The sequence below is a fragment of the Uloborus diversus genome, chromosome 9 (assembly GCF_026930045.1).
Source record: "Uloborus diversus isolate 005 chromosome 9, Udiv.v.3.1, whole genome shotgun sequence".
Lineage (NCBI taxonomy): Eukaryota > Metazoa > Arthropoda > Arachnida > Araneae > Uloboridae > Uloborus > Uloborus diversus.
The window spans coordinates 18,172,427-18,192,230 of NC_072739.1; the positions used below are offsets into that span (position 1 = coordinate 18,172,427).

Consider the following 19,804-nt stretch of genomic DNA (forward strand, 5'->3'; position numbering starts at 1 on the left):
ATAAAGTAATTGCAACAATGATATTAATTATTGTGACTGGCATATATTTTATATAGTTTATACAAAGATAGACATTTTCAAAGGAATTATATAACTTGGGAAGGTATTTGTTTTCTTTTTTTTATGCAGTTGAATTTGTGAATTTAAAAAGAAAAAAATATAGTTTGAAACTTTTTTAGTTGTTTGATTGATTGATTTTCATTTTCTTCCTTGCACCAGGGCTTTTCTGAATTACTTCAACGAAATAATACTCAAGTCGTAGACTACCGTAGGTGAGTAATTTCATTTGATTGTTTATTTTTAATTGCTTGAAATCAAATTTGTTTAACTCCACTGTGGTGTTTCTGGAAATAAGAGAGCAGACTTTGTTGATAAGAAAAGGGCTTTTATCCTACAAACATAAAAAGGCTGTCCCTTTTAACAATGCAAAATAATTCACAAAAGACCTGATTTAATACCCTGTATAACCATACCCAAATGGCCTATAATCCAGTCATAATCTACACAAACAGGATTAAAATCTCAAAGTACAATGTAGGTCTGATTTTTCAATAATGAAATCATAAAAAATCAAGTTGGTGCATTCCCAGAAATTTTAATTTATGCTACTTTATAAGCATACCTTAATTCATTTTTAGTCCTTATATCTGGAAATGTAAGTTAAACAATGTGAGAAAGTTCTTCACTGAAGATCTGCGATGCGACTCTAATTTTGCAGAATGGTATGCTTCCAATATTTTCATTAATTCTTTTTTATTAAGTGAAAACATTGTAACAAAAACTCCTAGAGAAAAAAAAGCTTGGTTTTGATGATTTAAAAAATATTTTATTGGGAATACCCTGATGAGTCTCCTGACTTGCTCCAAATGTTCATGCTTTAGAATTTTGTACTTTTCTAGCCACTCAGAAGAGTGTTAAGGTCTAATGCAATGCTCCATTTCCCTCCAAATAAAAATAATCGTTATGTAACTCAAAAAGTGAGAAACAATATTGATGGGCACCATTCCCTAAAAGTGGAACCTGATGGGGAAAAATTGTGTTCATATTTAGATTCAAGGAGTCATTTACATATGACTTAACAAGAATTTTGTCAGAAGCATTTTGATGATATTTTTTTGCTGCGCAGTGATCACTGATCAGTACAAAAATATCCAAATGCAGTAACTAATGTGAAAAACATTTTCAACCTAAATATATTGTCTAATTTGGGGCGGAGAAAGTATTTTCTTCTTCTTTTTTATCTAGGGATTTATTTGTTTTTGCAGAGTTTGTGTTTTATAATCAGGACCAAATTTAAGGGGTGGGTTTTTAGGGCTCAAACACCTTCCAAAAATTTTCAATACTATTCCTAAAATTAAATGAATGCATTATTAACGTTTTAATGCACAAAAATTGCAAATTACTGCAGACACATGTGATTTCATTTATTGGACAATATGCATTGTTTATTGAATTTCTTGGGAATTTATTATTTAACAGTTTTTTCCTGATGGAGTTATGTAATAAATTTCAGCTCTAGAGGTCATTTTGTCTTGTTTGTTTTGTTAATTTCCATTTTGTTCAATTTATACCGTCTTTTGTTCCACGGGGTTGCTTTTCTCAGATGACTTTTCATCCAAAAGCACACAATTCTTTGTGTTGAAAAAGGGGTTTCTTGTAACCCCCAAAATTCGTGTCTGCAGCAACTTGCCATTTTTATGCATTAAAACATTGGTAATTCATTCATTTAATTTTCAAGCACAACAGTATTTATTGGTTATTCCTAAAATAGCTTTTTATAATCCTTTTTTTTTTTGCTACCAAATTGTTTGTATTTATTTATTTTTTTCAGCTTCATTTGAAAAGATGATATTACTTTTGAAGAATTGTACAAATTCAATGCTTTATGTGCAGTATTTATTTCTATAGCAGTTATTGCAAGCATCATTTCTTCATTTTCAAAAACACCCAGAGTTTTACTTTAGATTTTAAAAACATTAAAATTCTTTAAATTTAAAAATGCCTAGCTGTATATTTAACATATTTTTTAAGTGTAAAAAAATATGAATTTCAGATGTATTACTTCAAATGCAAGGAGGACAATCAAGAATATATTCTTTTGAATTATTAAAAAAAACATCAAATATTTAACAGGGGTGAAGTAAAATAGAGTACACCTCAGATTTTCCTCCTTCATTTAATAGATACATCTTTTTTTTTTTTTTTTTTGCTTATATTAATGTCTGTTAAGTCCCCTTCCCCCTTCATAACAAAAATGAATAGATGAGTGAAATCAAATGTTATTGATCATACAGATATCTGGAGAAATATGTTTGGTAAATACCTCTTCGAAACAAAAAACTAGTTACGGCCGTGTTTATAATATACTTAAAATTTTGTAAGAAAAGGTTTGTTTGACTTTAGTGTCCTAAACTGCTCTTTTTTTCCTAGAGGTACAAAATTGCAGAAGAGATTCATTGAACAAGGTACTACTTGTACGCATTTACTTGCTGCTCTCCTTGTTTATAACCCACGTGTTAGGTAACTATTTTTATATTTCTTGTGTGTCTATTTTATAGTAATTAGCTAGTGGCACCATAAATTCATTTATCAAGTATTTAAATCAATTAAAATATTGTATATACTCACGTACAAGTCGAGACATTTAGTGCAAAGAAAATGATGTTAAAAGTTGGGTGGTCAACTTACATGTGGGACCGGTTTTCCAATAATTTTCTCTGTACAATTCTTGGAAAAAAACTTAAAAACATGAACATTTTCCCGGTTTTTGAGCAACCCTTTTTAACAAATGCTAAAGAAGTAAATACTCCTGCAATCTGATGTATTTTTTAAAAACCCAAATACGAAATGAAAATTAAATAATTACAGTAAAAAACCAACTAATCCAAAAATGTAGGTTCTGCCAAATTCGTGAATTTCCCTGGCAGTTGGCCTTGTGGAAACTGCGTTCATTAACAAAATAAACATAACAAAGAAATTTATTGACCATAGTTGAAATAAATGCAAGAATTAACAAAAATTGTAATAGCTAAAACAAACCCTTTACAAAAATCGTGATTGTAGAGATGAATCCTATTTGCAGAAAAGTATAAAGATTGCGAACTGTGATCGTAAGCATGTTCATTACATTTCATTATTTCTTCTTTTTAAAAGTTTATTTTCAAAAAATGTGGCTAAAACTTCCCGATTTTTTCCGTAAAGTAAGGCTGGACCAGTGGCGTACCTATGGGTTCCAGCGCCCCTGGCGAACTTAAGGAACTACGCCCCTCCCCTCCAAGGTAGCCTCAATGGTAAGTCACCTGAGGTCATTGTGATATCCCCCCCCCCCATTTTTCGGGGCAGAGTGAGTTTGACTAATTAATTCCTACAAATTTAGAGACACAATTGCAACTTTAATGCTCTTATTTTCAATGATGCCCAATGTTCTTTCACTGTAGATGTTATGTAAATGTGTGCATGATCAAATTGTATTAATTGTTAAAAATGGGATTTTATTTGAAAAATTGAGAATTTTCTTCTTCCCAAAAATTTTAATTATCCCTAAATTAAACCACCATTCAATACTAATTTAATTAAACCACCATTTCATATAAATTCAATAAAACCAATAATATTTATAATTCGTTTATGCATATAAATAATGTACGTTTTCGAACCAAATGAGAATGAATATTTTCCAGCTGCATTTATATAGCAATGTTTTTATCATAATTATTTTCAAGCAGCTTTAACTTTAAATAGAATTTGTTTCAAAACATAATTTACACATTGACTAAATGAAAGAAAAAAAACTTAAAAAAAAAAAAAAATCAAATTATTTAAGAATTCTATTATAATTAGGAAAGCAAAGTACAAAAAGCATTGTGAATCTGAAATTGGCTTATAACACACAACCATTCCCATTCAAGCAAAATTCAAGTATTTACTATACATTCGCCAGATAAGGAATCCCAATACTTTGTTCAAATAAGGCTTTTTATGCTCTTATGAGAATATATACTTGTCGTAAAAAAAACTAAGAATGACAATATGTGTCAACATTTCTACCCCCCCCCCCCTCCCCAAAAAAAGGATTCATCCAGTATAGAATGCCCTACACCACCGCTCCCTGGCAAACAAATTGTGTATAGAAGTCTTTAGCTAACTCAGTGAATCAGAATAAAATTTAACGCGACGGATAAAATCCCCCTCCCCTCCAATGAAATTTAACGCGACGGATAACCCCCCCCCCCTCCGTTTTTTTTTAAGAATTAAGGATTGTTTGATTTTTCCCTGTAGCTCTTTTTCTTGCAAGCTTTGTTTTTAAAGATTTTTTTTTTTTTTTTTTTGCTTATATGATCAATTAAAGAAAAAAATTCAATCAGTCGAAATGCCGCCCCTCTGGCTGCTGTACCCCTGGCAAGAGCCACTCCTGCCAATGTGTAGGCCCGCCACTGGGCTCGACTCATACTAGGGTTTTCAGTTCCCCCCCCCCCCCCGATTCTCTCCCTAAAAGTAGAGGAATCGACTTATACGAGAGTATATACGGTAAGAGTATTAATAACTATTGTATTTGAACTTGTTTTTATATTTCAATACAGTGTTAAATAATAGTAATTTCTTCATATTACTTTAGTCTATAATTTAATAATTAAAAATGGTCTGATTTTTAAATTTTTATATCTAAAGCTTCATAGCAACTTAATGCAAATAGTAATTTGATATATTATTCACTTGAGGGGAAACTGTTGGAAAAAGTTACCGCATTACCCCGCATTAGCTGACATGCCCCATAAGTGGGGGGTCATCAGATTTTCAATAACACTTACCTGGTTCTTTCTGGCATGCCAGAAAAATCGAGTTTTCGAAAAAAAATTAGTACTATAAAAGATATACGTTCAAGCTTAAAAAATAATACAAGGTCTATACATATCTTATTATTATTAATAAATAATTTAATTTTGTAAAAATGTTGACCAACAATGTCATTTGTTATTTTAGCAAGAAAAATATTATTCAATAATAAATAATTTCATAAAAAAAAAATTCTAACTAAGCAAACATTTAAGTAGTAAATTACCGCCCCTAAGTCAGTGTTAAAGAATTTACCATAGCTATTCAAAAATAAAAATTAAACTTACTTCTCTAAAAGGAACCAAAAACAATTTATTTAAAAAATTAGGAACGAATAAGAGTAGCAATGTTTTGCTTTCTGATTGGAACTGAACGAGAAAATTTACTTTAGTTTTGTTGTAAAATAAACCTCAAATTATCCGGCATGCCGTAAAATTCTAATTTTCCCGGCATACTAGCAAACCTCGCTTTTTCCCAGCATGCCAGTTAATGCAGGGTAATACGGTATATTAAAACCTGAGTGGATTAATTGCTTTTTAAAAGTTTTTATTTATACAAATGCCAGACTCTTAACACTTTAGTCATTTGGCCTTTGGGATTCCCAATACCTCTGGACAGTACAATTAAAATTCTTAATTGCAGAGCATGTGACAACGGCCAACTCTCCCAATTCATTCAAGAGACTCCCAAAGTTTGATACCTCTTTCAAAATTCCCTAATAAAGTAAATATTTACCAAATTTTCAGAAAAAAACAATAAAGTTGAAATTTTCTAAAAACAGGATTTTTCAGTGATTAGAATTTCGGAAAAAAATCCCTACTGTTAAACTCTCGCAATAGCAAAAGCAAAACCCTTTCGTACCTGAGTATAAAAAAGTCATTTTTGATAAAAAAAAAAAGTCATTTTTGATACATGTTTAGTCCACCCACAAATGATATGGAATATCCAATGCAGGGCCCAATGCAGGCTGATTTTGCTACCGTTTTTCGGTACCTTCACAAAAATCCTGTTTTGAAATCGTTACTTTCACAAAAATCAAGTAATAAAATCAGTAGCTTCACAAAAACATCGATAATTTCACAAAAATTCGCATTTTAAAATATAAAATTTGTTTCTCTGTTTAAAACAAAATATACTCATAAAATAAAATTATAAGCAGGTTTATATGAACAATCGCTTAAATAGAAACCTTTTGTAGTATTTTAACTAATTTTTAGCTGTTTCTCACCAAAGTGTATTTATGCAATATTATCGCAATCTCTAAACATCTGTTTTGAGGAACTGTTTTTCTCATAATTTCCTATATTGTACACAGTACATAGACCATTAAGCTGAAATTACGATTGTATTTTTGTACTTCTTAGGTTTTTAGCCCCCCCCCCCCAAAAAAAAAAACCTGCTAAATATATTACTAGATGACATTTACACTTTTCGAACTAAAATTTCACTTGTTCCACTACTTCTTTTACAAAAATTAGGATGCGTCTAAAATTTCACAAAAACAATGCTGATAAAAAAAATCTTTCACAAAAATAAAATGATGCAATACTTTCACAAAAATAGGTATCGAGAAAAAAATCCTGGATTGGCCCCTGCAATGAAAATGATCCAATGAAAATGAGTCTATCTGCTTGAGGGGAAAAAGTAATTAATTTGATACACATGTTCCGCTCATTTGAATGTGACTCTGCTTAATTTGGAAGCTAACATCTGCAAAAGGTTACATCCCGGAAAAGTAATGAATGTGCCCATTTCAGCCTGTAAACCAGCTGTTTGCCTTTCCATCTAATCAGTGGTCAGACTGTATTTCATTTTGCATTTCAAAAAAAAAAAAATATGGTAAAGGGTTCTTGATTTTCTCTGGACCTGCTGCGCGTGGACACATTTGCTGCTGTGCAGATGCATTTGCTGCAAATATGTACTTCGCTCAACATTTTTAAATTAATATCGATATTAAACAATGGTTATCTTGAAAATTTGTAGATAAATTAATGAAATTAATCTCTTGCTTTCATGGATACATTATTGAAAGCAAAATAAGCATTGCATTACTAAAAACTTTATGTACCCACTGTAAATTGTTTTAAATACTTGCAGATTTGAGTTATGTAGGCAGATACTTTATATTCTTTTCTTACTATGCTGCACAGAATGTTTGTTATCACTACTTAGAGGAAGTAAACTTATGCTTCTTTTTATTTATATTTTTTTTAACCTAATGACTAATGAACACAAGTTCTCGTAGGGTAAAACATGCAAACCCGTCACAAAATTCGTAAATTTTCACAAAACCAATACTTTCTTCTATATATTTGATATAGAAGAAAGTAAAAGTGTAAAAATTCACTAGGACTTTGCTTTGGCTACAATTTGGGAATATTTTCCCACTAAAGTGGTAGTTATTTTTTATCCAAGAAGTAACCTGTATTTAAAGATTGTTTTCAGTTATTGCTCAACAGAATATACCAGAAATAAATGAATAAATAAATATATTTATAAAATAAATGAATTATTACAATTTTCAAATTAAAGTGCTTTCTTTTATTATTGATATTTTAAATTTTAGATGTACCGCAGAAGAATGTTTAGCGCATCAATATTTCAGAGAAGAACCTACAGGTAAGTACTTTCATTGTATCCATCCATGCAATTTCAAAACTAATATTTCTGTAATTTCTTGCAGATTATAAGAAAATATGTTTTAGTTAGATCAGAGGTCTAAAATCCTCCGAAGGAGCAATACAACCGATAATTATCCAACAGAAACAGATGTTAATTTAAAATACAGTGAAGCACCATTTATATGTTTCTCTTTTATAAGTTTTTTATCAATTATATGTTTTTTAAATTGGTCCCTGCAGAGTCCAATACATATTTAACCTAAATCTATTATGTGTTTTTTCATTTGTAGTTTTTTCATAGAGTCCCTTCAAAAACATATAAACGGTGCTTCACTGTATGTTAGTTTTAAAATTGAGATAAGGTCAGTTGGGGTAAGTGTGGTCGTGGGGCAAGTGCGGCTTAGGTTAATAATCAGAAACCGGGAATATCTGCAAGGCTGCTGTCATCTGGGTAGCTTGGTAACCGTTATTACTTTGCACTGCATGCGTTAGATCGCGCTACTTGAATGGTAACTCTACTCCTTCCCTGGTTTCCTAACTTTTCTCATTCCCACTACAGTGCCATGTTGTTATGGTTCGAGAAATCATCGTTTTTTCTGTTGTTGTTCTCACTTTTTCGTGCTTCCAAAACGTAAGTACAACTATTTCATGTCTGCTTTTCGTATTTTTGAAGCTGAGATTTATTATTTTTTGCATTCAAATCAATTAATTTTAGGGCTGCACTTGCCCCAAAAATTATACGAATGGGAAAGTGCAGCCCGAAAAAAAGGGGCAAGTGCAGCCTCGCATTTTTTGGGGCTGCACTTTCCTATTAATCTGGCAATGTTATTTTATGACAGATATAATTTGTTCGCAACGATTTAATGAAGCAATGTAATTCATTTGTAATTCTTCCGAAATTACGAGGAGGAAGAAAGTGACGATAATGAAAATATGAGTTTAAGGGAAGATTTACATGATGAAATGACAATCGAAGAAATGATTGCCACAGAGCAAAAACAGCAAGAAGATATCATTCAGTGGGGAAGGCATCCAACGGAGAGAAAGGTAGGCGACTGGGTTCTTGTGAGATTTTCTACAAAAAAGATGACTAAACATTTTGTAGGACAAATTACTAATATAAATGATGATAATTTCCCTGAAATTAAATTTTTAAAGTTAAAAGCGGCTGGTAATTATAGCACTGTGTTTAGTTATCCTTCAAGAGACGCCGTTAGCGAGATCCAAAACGACGACATTGCATCAATCCTTCCAAATCCCTCTTCAGATCGTAGAGGAAATTTGATATTCCAAGTACCGTTTTCAGAATATAATATCAATTAAATTGTTAATTACTATACTTATTTATTGTTAATTACTATACTAAGTGTACTTATACAAGAAAATATGTTCAAGTTTGCCAAAGACATGTTACCTTTTGTCAGTTGTATAGTTACCTTTTGTATTATTAAGTTAATATTTTATAAGTTCGTTGATATTCAAGTTTTAAAGATTATTCCTTGGTATGCAAGTTTTTTTTTGTTTTTTTTTAAGCTTATTAGCATAATAAAAGTGATCTTTCATGTTCCTTATTTAATTTAAAATAAAAACTTCATAATTTTGCTTAATAATCCATTGTTTCTTGAACGTTCTTCATTTTACATTGACAGGTTTCGTTAGGAAAAATGTAATAACTTCCCAATGAATAGGTGAAAATTAAAATAAAAAAATCGTTTTTAATCAGGAAAAAATACTCTATCGATTGCACTTGCCCCTTATTTTCTCAAACGGTTTAAAAAAAAATTCAGATAGGTGATGCTCTTGCCCCACTTTTTATTGAGAAAGTGCGGCCCTAGAGCACAATAGTTTAAAATGTTTTTTTCAACGTTTTTACCTGCAATGATTTTAACAGGCTCATGTCTCGGGAAACACACTAAAACAGGAAACATATGAAATAAAAATTAAAAAATTTGTATCAAGTCTTGTAATGTCTAGGCCTTAATAAAGTCGAACTGTATAATTTAAGGGCTGCACTTCCCCCAACTCACCTTACTTATTTATTTATTTATTGAGAGAAATGTGTTACATTTCAAAATAGTAAATAGCTTTTGGGGTTGGAATTAAATAATGACATTACTAGACAAGAGACTTTGGCACTGCCAAAAAGTACTGTACACAAAAATTAACTTGGAAAATTTTAAAATGTAATGACTCAGCAGAAGTTCCCATTTCTAAAAATGACTCTCTTAGAAAAGTAATGTCTGAAGTAGAGAAGTTATTTCAATAAATTTTCTGCTTATCATTTAAATAACTGCTTATTACAAGTTAATCAAAAACCTTTTTTTAGTCCCAGTAATCCTTTATTATATCGCACTTTTTGGGGGACAAAGGAAAAACGAGATATACCCGAGGTCCTTAGAAATAGTCATCCATCCAACATACAAGTAAATTAATGTTTGTTCTTTTTGATATGATTTTCAAATGATTTTGATGTAGTTCACAAATATACTAAATTTAAACAAGACTAACATTAAAGTAAATTTCCGCATCAGAAAGGTACAAACATCAAATGACGAATGGAGATGATATTTCTTAGCTACCACTAGACAAGAGTGAGCATTAAAATACCCTCTTATTCCCAATATAATTGACTTTCTAATCCTTTAAATTTGCCGTAGAAAGGATGTGAGAAATAAAAGCAATCAGATTGTTTCCTGAAAACTCTTTCACCCATCCAGGTCATTTTTCCTTTCTTTGATGCAAATCCAGATTTGTGCAATCAAGCATGAATCTTTTCTGTACAAAAAGCCAGCCAGAGAAGGGCATATGTTTTCTTCTACCGTATTTTCCTGCTCATTATCCGCAGGTTCTAAAATTGGCTTGAAGAAAAAAATGCTTCGCAGATAATGCAATGTAAAAAAATAAAGATTGAATTTAACATACCATTTGAGCAACTAAACTAAAAACGTGAAAAGGTAATTACTTTAAAGGCATAATCAAAATTAATCTGAAATATAATGATTTTTTTTGAAATCTTGATTACAGTACGCTAATTACTTCAAAAACAAAGAGTCAAAACAATGGAGCAAACGGTCTAATCTTGTGCAAATGGCTTCCTATTTCACTGTATTCTTGGTTATTTCACATGGCCTGAATCGCATAAGAGGAACATTCAAGCAACGTAAAATAACCAACATGCAGGCAGGCAGCGAGAAACTAGTATGTTGTGGCCATCATGAAACTTTCTTCTATATTTTTCTTTTTTTTTTCTGAACCCTCCCCATGCTTGACAATATGCAATATTCCCAACAAAAACAAAATTACACATGCAAAAACTAGACGACCATCCCAATGTCTGAATTATTGCAAAAGCAAAGCAAAGAGCGAAAATTGAAAGTTATTTTAAAAGCCTTGCTTGAATTAATTATAAATATTTTATTTGTTAACAAACATAAGATGGCAACAGTTAAAAATTTTAAATCATTGAGATAATATTTCCGATCATTTCCATACAATTAAAATCACGAGAAATACGCAGACGACAATCTATTACGATTTATCTTTCTTATTGTTGCATTAATAAAGCTATTTTTATTTAAAAAAAAAAAAAAATCAACACCTCTTGGAGTGATTGGCGTCAAAATTGAAGCAAAGCCTGTTTACATATGGATTAACATATATTCCAAATTTCAACCAGAACGTAGTATTACTTCTTGAGATAGGGCGCTCACAATGAAAAAAAAGAACGGGCGATTGCGCTACCCCCTTTTTAGCTGTTGACACCAAAATAAAATCAGCTCTTATACCCACTAAGGGCTACTTGCCGATAAATTTTTGTTTGATTCCGTTCATTATTTCTTGAGATACAGCAGTCACAATTGGCGACAAAAAACATTCTATATCTCAACCCCCGTTTGAGTTATTGACACCAAAATTCGATCAGCACCTGTTCCTGTTGATGGCAACATATGGACCAAATTTTATTTGATTCCGCCTGTTACTTCCTGAGGAATAGCAAGCACGCGTAACTCAAAAAACGTCCCATTGCTCCACCCCCCCTGGAGGAATTCGCGCCAAAAACCAATGAGCGCAAGTTCACATAGGGGCACATATGTGTACCAAATTTTGTTCGATTTCATGCGGTAGTTTTTGCTGTAGAGCGGCCACAAAAAACTGGTCACACACAGACGTGACACACACACATACACACAGACAGACAGACATTTTCCAAAAATAGTCGAAATGGACTCGGCACACCTCAAAACGTTCGAATCCGTCGAAATTCGAAAATTTGCACAAATCCAATACTTTCTTCTATATATTAGATATAGAAGAAAGTAAAAACATGCAAGCTTTGTAAAATAAGCAACATGCACCTGATAAATTTTGCCTTTTTTAACAGATAATCCGCAGATTATACGAAGGAAAATACAGTACTTGGGATAATATGACATCTGCCTGCTGTCTCTCACTCATTGTAATGACAGTATCAATACAAAAGAAAATGTGAAGTAGTTTACAAACTATCTTAAACTGAAATAGTCTGTGCGGATGTACAGGAATTGTCGCTGCTTCTCCAGCGAATTCAAAAAAATAGAAGCATTTTCCTTCTGTTTATTGGTGAAATAAAGAAGACAGAGACTTTTTTCGAATGCAATACCAATATTTTTTCATAAATGGTTTTAAACTTAAAGCAAGGATTTTTTTTTTCTCTTCTGACTTAGTATTTCAAGAGACAAAAGAAAAGAGCGTTATATCCAAATGAGCAATATAACGAGGAGTTACTGTATTTAAATAACTTAAATGTTAAGTTCTGCCGAATATCGTGTTTTATTATTATTATTATTATTGGTACAACTGTTAAACCAACCATTGTTGTTATATTTCAGCTGGCTCCAATGAAAATGTGGCCCATCTTCTTAAAGCTGTGCAGGAGATGACACTGCAAATAAAGTGATGTTTTATGTAACAGAAAACTTTTTATATCAAACCCATTAAATTTCAACCCTAAATACATATGCAGGTAATGGCATACACAGATAATGAAGTAACCTTCCACTTTCATAATATACTTCCTTTATTATCAGTGCAAATTATACTGTTTTTTTAAAATGTTTTTCAATGCTGTGATATTCATCTTTTCTTATTGTATCACTTTCCTTGTGCGTATTTGTATGTAACAGTAGAGTTTCGCCTATGTGATATTATGTGATATTCACTGCTTGCAAAGACAGTGGATAAGCTAAAATCTGCTAATATTTAGTTAGAGACGGTCGATTAATTGTCAAACTACTTAACTTTTTGCACAGTTGGGATTTAATAATCATATTTTAAACAAGATGGGGCCAAAAAAAAAAACTGAAATCTTTTGATAATTTAAAGAAGTTTTGATTGTAGCTGCAGTTTTTGTTGCCAATGGATGTTTTATAGTTAACCCTTTACCAGTGCAGCCTGACCCCTATTTACATGTAAATTGCCTGCATTGGGTTTAGCAAATGCAGGCAATGGGTTAAATGAGACTTAACTGAATTCATGTGTTCAGCATTTATTAAATGTTTTTACATCTGTAAGAAAATTACTGATATGTGTTTACAGAAAAACTTTTTTGTGTGCAATTATTTTATACCAGATTTACTGTACCATTTGTGCATTGAAGTATATAAAGTTTCATATACTTATTACAAATGTTTTTTTTTTCTTCTTAACTTAAGTATATTAGATAGTGAAAATAAAATCAAAAATGTTAAAAAGCGATAAATGAACGCTGGGCTTTCCTATTTTAATGAGTAAAATAGGAAAGCCCAGTGTGGAAAATAAGTATTTCATTTTAAGAAGCAATACTGCTCTTCAAATTCTGATATTGAGGAGCAGTTCTGTAAAACTGAGGAGCAGTTTTACCACATTTTCATTACATTTAACAAACAAATTTGTAACATTTAATGTATGCATTTAAAAAGTTTTGAATAATAATTTCAATTACAAACTTTTATCAATTATCTTTTACAAAATAGAAGAACTGGTGCAAATGGGTTGTTCTACAAATTCAAAAATATTAAGGGTGTGAAAATTCCAAAAAATTAAAATTTTTACCATTAAGAAAAATAAACCATGTGCACCCTGGTCATCTAAAATCATTAAGGACACTGCATCAACATCTAGTTTTGAGTAGTTAGTTAAGAGGTGCGGAGATATTTAATTTCAAAGTCTGTTGAATTTTTGGAAAAATGAGTACTCCCCCCCCCCTTTTTTTTTTTTTTTTGTCCTGGTCTTTGTGAAAGGTATCCACATCACTTTTCGTTTTAGCTTGAACTCTGGATCAACATTCATGAACTTTGAAATTAAAATCTCTGCGCCTATAGCAGCCACAGTAAAAATATCTTTTCAAAGATAATTTTATGCTCTATACGTTAATAATTAGGTTTACCTGCAATATAAATAGTTTTTGCAATATGACTCGAAAACTGAAAAAAAAAACGCACCCAGAATCCTAGATGGTGGAGCAAGTTCCACCTACGTCTGGCTATATTCTGACAAACAACACTGCAAAAACACATTCATCTTATCATAATAATGTGTAAAAACTGTGTTTTGTTCAAAAATCAGAGTAAAATTTGCAGAGGAATTTTGTCTTTTAGGGCTGTGAGACGCTTACTAGTCCTTTTTTTCACAATCACTGATTTTCATTTTTCTAACAAAAGCCTTAATTTCTGTTGAACTTGAACCCCAGTATGATTCACTGTGTTATCATTTAAAAGCTAGCGAGGTGGATTAGTTTTTGGTAGATTTATCTGATTGTAGATCAAACAATTATTTTTGAAAATGGCATTTACGGATTTTGGCAGAGTTTTTTTAAGCTTATTTTCTTTCTATTTAACGTAACTAGGTTACGGTTATGAATTGGACAGGATAATGGGTGGTTCTATGCTCTACTTGGTCTCTTCTTTCACCCCCTTTCATTTGGCAGATTTTGTGAAATTCACAGAGTCAAAAATCTGCACAACTTGGGAGAAGTGGTTGTTTTTGTTTGGATTTTGCGCATTTAAGGCCTTAAAGAAACTAAATGTAAGCTGTATCTTAAAATTGAAAAAAATAAAACAACAATAAAATCTTCAAAATATTCATAAATTAATTCATAAGATAATTGAATATTTTTAAAAAACTAATTCTTTCAGCTGTTATTTAAAAAACCTTTAAATCCAAAAGAAATATTTGTCCTTGAAGTAACCATGAGGAAACAGAAACCAATAGACGGTGCCATTTTGAAAAAAAAAAATATTATTTATTTTCTGTAGTTAAGGCATTTGTTTTCCATTTAAGTCATTCACATTTGACTTTTATATGCCAAATTATTTGTATATTTGGCTCATTTTTGTTTTTCTTTGATGTCACATGTCACACTAGCGTTTTACTGTAACTCTGCAGCAATCGTTTAGCACCTGGGCCATTTCACAGTATTTTATCCAAATGGTAGAGTCCGCAACATGACAGTTTGTTTAGCCATAACTATTTAATTTACTGTTTGATCAGGACAAAATTTTATTCTGAGTTAATCGTACCAACACAAACTCATAATAAAACAAGGTGCTAATTAAACAGCAAATGAAATTGTCATGGCAAAATATGTGTCATGTTGCTCTCTACATTTGGACAAAATACTGTGAAATGACCCGTCTGATTTCAGTTTGCAATATTTCTCATTATTTCTTCAATAGCAGACAATATATTGCATGTTGAGCAAAAATACAGACGTATTTTTAAGAATTAAAGTTTTTTTGTTTGATGGCATACGTATATGCATAACATTGAGGCAGGGGTGGCATTTCAGCATTTCGTTTGGGGGGGCGAGTTTCTTTAACATGAATTTCTTCAGTACGATATAAATTAAATATTGGTTAACAGGTAGGAATAATAAAATAGCTTTAATGTTAAGAATAATTAGGTTTGTTAAGAACTATTAAATTTTTGCAACCAAAGCTTTAAATTTTTTTTGTAACAAGTTCTCAAAAAATATCTTGGTACAAGTTTTTATTTTTTAGTAAAGTTTTAGTCTGCTATTCTTGGAGTCAGGAAGAAAAAAAAATTTGTAACTATATTTAATCAATATTCAGTGTTTTGCTTTATTTCCAGTATAGCTAAAGATGAAGGTCTCGCTTGCCACATTGCGCTTCGAAAGTATTTCTCTAACCTCCTGAGACACAAAGGTCATTTTTAAAATGACTGATCAGATTGAAACAGACAAAAAACCAATGGAAGCAAGAAAGTTATGTTAAAAGACACACTTCCTTCAGATTTCTGTCTTTAAAATAATCAAGAAACCTTTTTAAATTGGGCTAGTATTTATTTTGCGTCATGAAAAAGTACAGTCGAAATTCGCAAAACAATTGCTGTTCCCTCATGCTATAAATTTTTCTTATAAGTGCAGTGGCGCAGCCAGGAGGGGTGGAAACACCCCCTTGAGCCATTGGTTTTAACATAAGCACAAATTCTAATGCAGTAATTTATGCATATGAAGGGGCTGTTTTGATCAAAAGATCCCTTCCAGAAGGGATTTTTGATCAAAGAACCACTCCAGAAGGTATTTTTGATCAGAAAACTCCCTTCATAAGGAATTTCTGGCTGCGCTAGTGTATAAGTGTAATATTTTCTTTTTCGGTTTCTATTACCAACAAACCAACCTACATAATTGAACTTAAGACCGAGAAGAAATGTATCTCATCAAATCCTGCCTCAATTTCTTGAGAAACTGAGTTGATTTTTTTATTCAAAATATTAATTCAATATTTTGACTACAACTTCATATGGGTTTTATCACCTCTTCTACATTGGCATACAGTAAAAACTGTTATAGAAAGTTCTGTCACGAAGTTCCACACTTGGTTCAAGTATGCCTTAGTGCGAAAATTACTAAGAGTTTCAATTGTTAATCCAATTGAGATTGAAGTTTTTATGATTCAGTGTAGCATTGTTCAGAAAACGCTCCGCAGGAAATAAAGTAAACAAAAATTCAAACAAAGTCATACATATTAAAATAACATTAGATTTTCTATCATTGAGAAGGTCGCTTTCCAGTAATTCTTCCACGGAGTTTTTATAGGTTTAACTCTTGAATACCATTTGTGTCACTCAGAGATTGTCAAGTAAAGAGCCTCAAGATATATTTGTTGATATGAAAGTAACTTTTGATGTGGGAAGTTTTTCAAAAATAGCATATCTTTACAAAAAATTTCTATGAAAGCATATAATACCTATATCGAGTTGCTAAAATGTGTTTCCAGTACAGGGAATCAATGAACACTTACTAGCTAAATATTAAGTTATAATGTGAGCATTAAATTTATGTAAAATGACATGGAGTTGAAGTGTAAAAATTGCGCAGTCTCAACACTGTAGGGACATCTCATACAAGATGCACCATCAAAACATAGATTACACAATTTTGAAATATTTAATCCATGTGAAGTAATTACTCCTTTAGTTAAGGCAAACCATTATTCTCCATCAGTTTTTCCTGTTCTGAAAATGCAGGCAAATGATTTTCTATATTTAAATTGAATTTATCCATTTTTTATTTTTCTCAGTGAAAAATTTGGGGGTGCAACCGCCCCCTCTTGACCCCCCTATTTGCCGCCCCTGCATTGAGGCTAAATGTATTATCTGCGAATTATGTATATTAAAAATAATTGGCAAATGGTCACAAATAAAATAATTTGGATAAAAGACCAAAAGAAATATGTCTAGAAAGTAAATTCGTAGTGCAAATTTTAAAAAGTTTAAAAAAAAGGGGGGGGGATCAATGCAGATTTTAGGTCGGTACATTAGTGGCACTCCACGGTATATTCTGGATCATTGCCAAAGCAACATCGAAGTTCAATGAAAGCCTGTTACAACGAACTTTCAAGGGATTTTAAATGTTGTGCTCTGTTATGGAATTTAAGCAGTGTGGATAAATATGAACATGGGGTAATTCCGAATAAACACCATTAGCGCTTCTATGAGCAGTGTAGGAACCAAAAAGTATTAAAACAGTGATGGTTCATCACTCGATCAAAAACTAACAGCTATTTCCGCCAGTTTGACAACACTAATTACGCCATTCCAGTTGTTATAAGAGATCATTTTGTTCTGTTTTCAATTTTGTGACTACTTCATCACAGGAAATTCAGGTAAGATGTTGTTCTCAAACATTTCACAATTAGTAATAAATGCCCCATCAGGATTTCGATTAATTTTTGCTGGATCTCGTTCTCACTGATTCACAGAAGAGTTCTTATTTCCCATATTTTATAATGTTCCCATATTTTTTTTCTTTTGATACGAGGTAATTATGAACATTTGTTTCAGAGCATTTTCTGAGGCACTTATTATGGTCAAAATTGTAATTATTATTTTAATCATGAAAATGAGCCAACAAACATTACCTTTATTGGTTTACATTTACCTTTATTGGTTCAAATGACAAAATGCCTCGCACCCATGTCAAAAAAAAAAAAGCCAGCCCTGAGTTACTCTAGAGAAGACTTAATGAACGCAGTGCAGGAATTTTGAATGGCCACAAAACCTATAGAGATGCAGTGGCTACCTTATGGAGGGGGGAGGGGTATTGTACAACAGAGTCACAGACAAATCTGAGGTTGATAAAATTGGAGCAATTCGCTCAACAAACATTCTTATTGATATGAAGCAAACTCTGGTGAAATGCCTAATTGCCAGGACTCAAATGAGGTTTCCCTGTGACAAAGAAGAAACGAAAACAATCGTCCAACAGTATGTTGTAGCTAATGGATTGCACGACCCTTTCAAAGATGGTAAGTCAGGAGAGAAAAGGAATATTGGCTTTATGAAGCGACACTCCAGCATTTCACTGAAAAAACCAGAAGTTCTGCAAAAGGCAAGGAAAAAAGCAAGAGATCCCTTCGTCGTTTAGTATTTTTATGGTACAGTAAAGGAAGTTTAGGATAATCATTCTGTGGATGATTTGAATCAGTGTTCACATTTACCCCATACACACCGGGGTATATATGAACATATAGGGTAATTATGAACAGGGTCACATTTTAAGGTCACTAACTCTGCATTTTAAAAAGAAAAAAAAACCTCACAAAAAGAAGTAGGGCAATGAAACATTCGTTTTTGGTAAGATTCCAGAATTTCTGCATGTATGAAACACTTCTGGTAGCTGTTTAATTTGAAACTTAGAAAATTTGTTCATAATTACCCCAACTGCCCTAATGGAAATTAATTTTGCTGTAGGGGGAGTCTAGGACTGTTCGTTCATTTTTCTACTTTTTATTTTTATCTTGTAAAAATAATTAAATGAACAGTTTCATTTTCTACCCTGAGTTTCATTTAATATTTCCATTATCCAGACTTTATTTTAATCACTTTATTCCCTACATTAATTTTTTGACAACTTTGTGAAGTGGACCCATGTGCCCGTGCTATGTTGGTCCGCATTAAAAAAGTTTCTGTTAAAATTTTAACAATAAATATAACCTAATTATAGCAACTAACTAATGTTGTTTTGTGTTTAGAATTAAGAAACTAAGTTTAAAGACCAATATAACGTATTGAATTAAACAAAATCTTATATTGGCCAACTTCTACTTTTGTTCTTTTTATGTCAAAATCATCTATAATCCCTCAAGAATCAGCACAACCTGAGTCTTCATCAACTTCGCTGTCACAATTACTAGAAAATTACTTTTCTAATTCTTTGAAAGTTTTCAGTTTTATGGGTTTTCTAAAAGTGGACCAACATACCTGGGGTTCTTGGTCTGAGAAATGCTGTCATATTATTTTTTCTTTACCACAAAGGATAAAGATAATATGAATAATTATGAACTAAAAAAACTTACTTTAGGAGAGGAGCTCAATTCATTGCTCCATTCTTCATGAAAACCATTTAAAAAGTTGCAGACTTATGAAAGGTTCTTAGCAGTGCCAAAGCAAACATAAAACAGATTTCTGAAATGAAATTTCTTTTATATAACTTGTTCCATGTGATTTAATTATAGTATTTGTAGGACAGCTATAAGTGCTATTTGCTAGTTATTATGTGAATTAAAATATTAATAGTAGTTTATCAAGACAGTACAACTTGCCCTGTGGTCCAATGAGATCCCCCCGCCCCATTTGTATTTGTTGTCAAAAGAGTTCATTGTACAATATAAAATCTTCAAATACTAAAAAAAAAGAAACCTATTAAAATCATCAAGTAAGAAATATTATGCTCAACAAAAGAGATGGAGAACCGAGTTCTGAAACTGAGAAAAACTCAAAGGAAATATGTCTAGAAACCCAGAAAAACTTTTATTCAAAATGCCAAAACTGTTAAAGAAAGACAGGTTAAAGAAATGAGGAATCTGTTCGTA

At 31.7% G+C, this 19,804-nt stretch overlaps 1 protein-coding gene across 1 annotated transcript in view; it reads left to right on the forward strand.

Annotated features, from left to right (window-relative positions):
- Positions 1-13,098, forward strand: part of LOC129229764 (cyclin-dependent kinase 10-like) — a 58,342-nt gene extending 45,244 nt beyond the window's left edge. The window contains exons 12-15 of the mRNA XM_054864136.1: positions 220-272; positions 2,431-2,520; positions 7,400-7,452; positions 12,323-13,098. Coding sequence (XP_054720111.1) covers positions 220-272; positions 2,431-2,520; positions 7,400-7,452; positions 12,323-12,390 — 264 coding nt within the window. The 3' untranslated portion in view covers positions 12,391-13,098. The remainder of the gene's footprint in view (positions 1-219; positions 273-2,430; positions 2,521-7,399; positions 7,453-12,322) is intronic.
- The last annotated feature ends 6,706 nt before the right edge of the window (positions 13,099-19,804 follow it).